Source organism: Chinchilla lanigera, unplaced genomic scaffold, assembly GCF_000276665.1.
Source record: "Chinchilla lanigera isolate Chin_1 unplaced genomic scaffold, ChiLan1.0 scaffold00049, whole genome shotgun sequence".
NCBI classification, from domain to species: domain Eukaryota; kingdom Metazoa; phylum Chordata; class Mammalia; order Rodentia; family Chinchillidae; genus Chinchilla; species Chinchilla lanigera.
In genome coordinates, this window is record NW_004955450.1 from 8,191,990 (window position 1) to 8,195,703 (window position 3,714).

The 3,714-nt window shown below is 64.5% G+C and overlaps 1 protein-coding gene across 1 annotated transcript in view; it reads right to left on the minus strand.

Annotated features, from left to right (window-relative positions):
* The window catches only part of Skor1 (SKI family transcriptional corepressor 1), a 10,784-nt gene extending 7,147 nt beyond the window's left edge, over positions 1-3,637 (minus strand). The window contains exons 1-3 of the mRNA XM_013518829.1: positions 3,471-3,637; positions 2,073-2,694; positions 3-1,458 (exon numbers count right to left, since the gene is read on the minus strand). Coding sequence (XP_013374283.1) covers positions 3-1,448 — 1,446 coding nt within the window. The 5' untranslated portion in view covers positions 1,449-1,458; positions 2,073-2,694; positions 3,471-3,637. The remainder of the gene's footprint in view (positions 1-2; positions 1,459-2,072; positions 2,695-3,470) is intronic.
* Positions 3,638-3,714: the final 77 nt, after the last annotated feature.

Consider the following 3,714-nt stretch of genomic DNA (forward strand, 5'->3'; position numbering starts at 1 on the left):
GCCGCGGCCGCCGCCGCCGCCGCCGCTGCTACTGCGGCCGCCACGGCCTTGGCCTGGCTCTGTGCGGCCGGGTAAGGTGGCACCGGGAGGCTGCCTGCGGCTGGCCAGAACATGGGGAACGTCGGGTACACGGTGGCGGCCGCTGCCGCTGCAGCCACGGCCGCTGCGTCCTTGGCTGCCCCGGAGGGTTGATGTCCCCAGAACATGGCCCCGCCGCCAGGGCCCGCCCCTGCTCCCGGGGGCAAGTGGCCAGCTCCCGGGCCACCCGCTCCGGTGCCCGTGGCTCCGCCGCCGCTCGCAGCGCCAGGGCCGCTCTTGGGCTCCCCCGCGCCCAACACCGGGTCGTCCTTCTTGGGGCACAGGCCGAAGGCCGTGGGGAACCCGTAAGGGTGCGGGAAGAGCGGCGGGGGCAGCTTTTGCAGGAGACCAAACCCTTTGCTGGGCACCGGGATCACCGGGTAGCTGCGCACGCCCACACCGCCTCCAGGCCCTCCCGGGCCCGCCGGGCCGCCGGCTCCTGTCGCCAGCCCCAGTCCGCGCGGCGGGTGGGGAGGAGGTGGACCCGGAGGCCCGGCAGCCTCGTCTTCACCACAGCGCAGGCTTTTGTGGGGCGGTGGGCCTGGGGCCATCTCGGCGCCACAACCTGGGCCGCCGCCCCCGGCGTTAGCCTTCCCTTGCCCGCCTGACCCGCCGTTGGCGCCGCCTCCGCCGCCTCCTTGCAGCGAGAAGGTCCGCTTGCGCGTGCCGCCGTTAAACATGGCCTTGACGTCCTCCCAAGCGTGGCTCAGTTCGTCCGTGGCCGACTTGTCGCTGAGTTTGAGGTGACGGCGCCACGAGTTGAAGTTGGCGGCGTCGGGCTGGGTGTACTTGGCGTCGGGGGTGCGGTGCGAGTGGAAGATGAACTTGTTGGGCGAGAAGTACATGCTGCAGTACCCGCACTTGATGCACTTGGCCCGGGAGCTGTTGTAGCGCGCGGGGATGAAGCTGCCGCGCGAGCCCCACGCGCACTCGTGCACCACGTCAAAGGCGAAGTTCTCAGGCAGCTTGGGAGGCTTGTGCTCGCCCAGGAAGGATTTGCACAACCGTTCGGCCTCGCGCTTGGTGATCATACCGCAGCGGCGCGAGGAGATGGGCATGGCCCCGGCCCGGCGCAGGATCTCCAGCTGCACCGGCGTGCACTGCACGCACGTGATGCCCAGGGCCACGCGGCGGTTGTGGATCTCATTGTAGCTGTAGTTCTTGAGGAGGGTGTTGGAGATCTGCGCCAGGCACAGGCGCTCCTGGCCGTCGATGACCAGCGACACGATAGGGACCCCGTACAGCGATGTCTCGCCCACCTGGTTGGGTTTGAGGGCGCTGGAACCTGAATAGGGCTGCAGCTCTTGTTTGGAGTTGGGCGAGGAGCTGCCCTCGCGACCCGGCCCCAGCTGAGTGGTGAGAGCTTCCATGCCGCCGCTCCTGCGAAACAGAGAAAGCAGAGAGCAGATGAGCCATTTCCAGCGCAGCCGCCTCGGCTCGAGCCCGCCCAGCGGGGCGCACCGAGCCAGGCGCGGGGGGAATACTTGGCAGTGGGGAGTCCCGGCTCTTTGGTGCCCGGAATGGGAGTCTTTTGTTACTCAGACCCGTGTCAGCGCCGGAATAAAAGCTCCCGGCTTTGAGTTAGGAGAGGGGTAATGGAGACCCGAGGAATGCCCCGGCTGCAAGGAGCCCAATCCCATTTTCGCACTGGGAAGGAAGTGGGACCCAGAGACAGAGAGCGACTTGCCCAAGGCCACACAGCAATGCCATTAGATCCAGGCTTTCTGGCGCTCAGATCCACGCGCCTTCAGCCATCCTCGAAGCCTGCCCTGCCAGCCGGGGTCTTGAAGCCCGAACTTCGGGGACCTGAGGAGCTACTGCTCAGTAGCGCACGTACGGGAGGGCGGGGGCAGCGTGGGGAGGCTAGGGAGGAGCGGTCACTGCCCACCTTCACGCTGCGGGGGGCGAGGAGGGGGCAGGGAGGAGGAGGGACCTGGGGCTGCCTGGGAGGGGGAGAGGCGGAGGCGGCCGCTGTTCGCGGTGCTGAACCATACCCTCTCCAAAGCGCGCCGTGTGCTCCCGGACCCAGGGCGGCCCCCACCGCGCCCAGCTCCGTGCTGACCGGCTTCCGGGGACCACAGTACAGGTTTCCACCAACCCGAGCTTCTCTTCTCACGCCTGGCGCCCCGCGTTCGTTGAGCAGAAAGACTCCGGCTAGTTGTAGAAGCCGTTTTCTTTCCAGCCATCAGTAGGACAAGGGTTGAGCAGTATCTAGCCACATTTTCAGCATCTTTAGCTTCGTTCCAAACCAAAGCTGGTTTCCATTTGGGTCAGTGCACGGGACAGAGAGGCTCTCAGAGAAGTTCCTCAGGAGCTACTTCTTCACTTCTGATGGCCCACCCTCTGGGCCTTCCTCTGTCACAACGTGCTTCTCCTATCAGGCCAAACGCAGTCCTTGAGGATCGGAGTTCCTGCTATGGGAGTGTTTCTTCTCTGAGGGGCCTTCATTCCGCTCTGTCCAGACTCCTCATGCGGGCCAGAAGCAACCAGTCCTGGTGCGTCTTCACAGCCACGGCAAGGCTCCAGGCGCAGAAATTGTATGGTCCTGTGCTATGTGCTCCGGCCCAGACGGAGACAGCCGTGCCCGCAGACCTCAGCAGCCGCGTGGAGCGGGACCTGGTGATTGATGTTTAGGGTGTTTTAGGTCGCTCGGCCCAGCCACGTGTCCTCAGACAAACAAGGCTCCCACCGGCCGGGTTGCGGGTACCTCTACAGCCCGGGAAGTCCAACCCCGAGGGCCTCTCCCCTAAACTCGGCCAGAAAGGCAAATCCATTTCCAGAAGGGCAAGTTCAACCACACAAGGGGTCCAAGTTCAAAAGCCCTCGGTGAAGAGACCGAAATCTTCTGTCTGCCCCTCTCCCCTTCCCTATTTATTTAGGGGCTCTTTATTTGTCGATCTTATCCGTCCCTGAGCTGTCTGTCTCTGCCAGTTCGCTCCTGTTTCTCCCATCTGTCTTGTACCTTCTTCAAGTACCAAGCTATTTATTTCTTATCTATTTCATCTTTATCTCTTAGAATCAAACTGAAATAAGTTGACCCTCCCTTGGCCTTGAAGTCCGTGGTGACATTTTAGGAGGCAAAACCACGGTCCTAACTCCCTGGCTGAGGGGTTAACAGGACAAGCCAAGAGCCCCCGGGGAGGGCTCTCAGGCAGGCTGCGTGGGTGGCTGGGGGCGCGCGGCTCTGGGAAATGACTCTGACTTCTCGGTTTCCCGAAACCGGCGACTGTGCCCGGCCCGCATCCAGTGAAGAGAGCACCCCTAGCCAAGCGCTGAGGGTCCGGGTCCCCGCGGGGTTTTCCCGAGTAAAATAAGGGGGCTCCGGGCCCTGGAGCCAGAAGCAGGGGGCCCTAGGAAAGGAATAGCATTTCTAGGGCCAAAGCAGAAAGCACCGGCGAAGGGTCGGGCTCAGGGACGAGGAGCAGCGGCCGGGGCAGCTCGGGAAACCGTCGCCGGCTCCCGGGACCCGAGGGGCGAGCCTGCGGAGGGAGCCCGGGCGGGAGGCGGGCAGCGGCGAGAGCCGGCGGCGGAGTCGTTAGGTAAGAGGAAAACAACAGCACAAGAGTCCACAGCAGAACTAAACGAAAAAAACGCCGGAGCGGCGGGGCGCGCGGACGGGGGGCCGCGGGGCGCGGG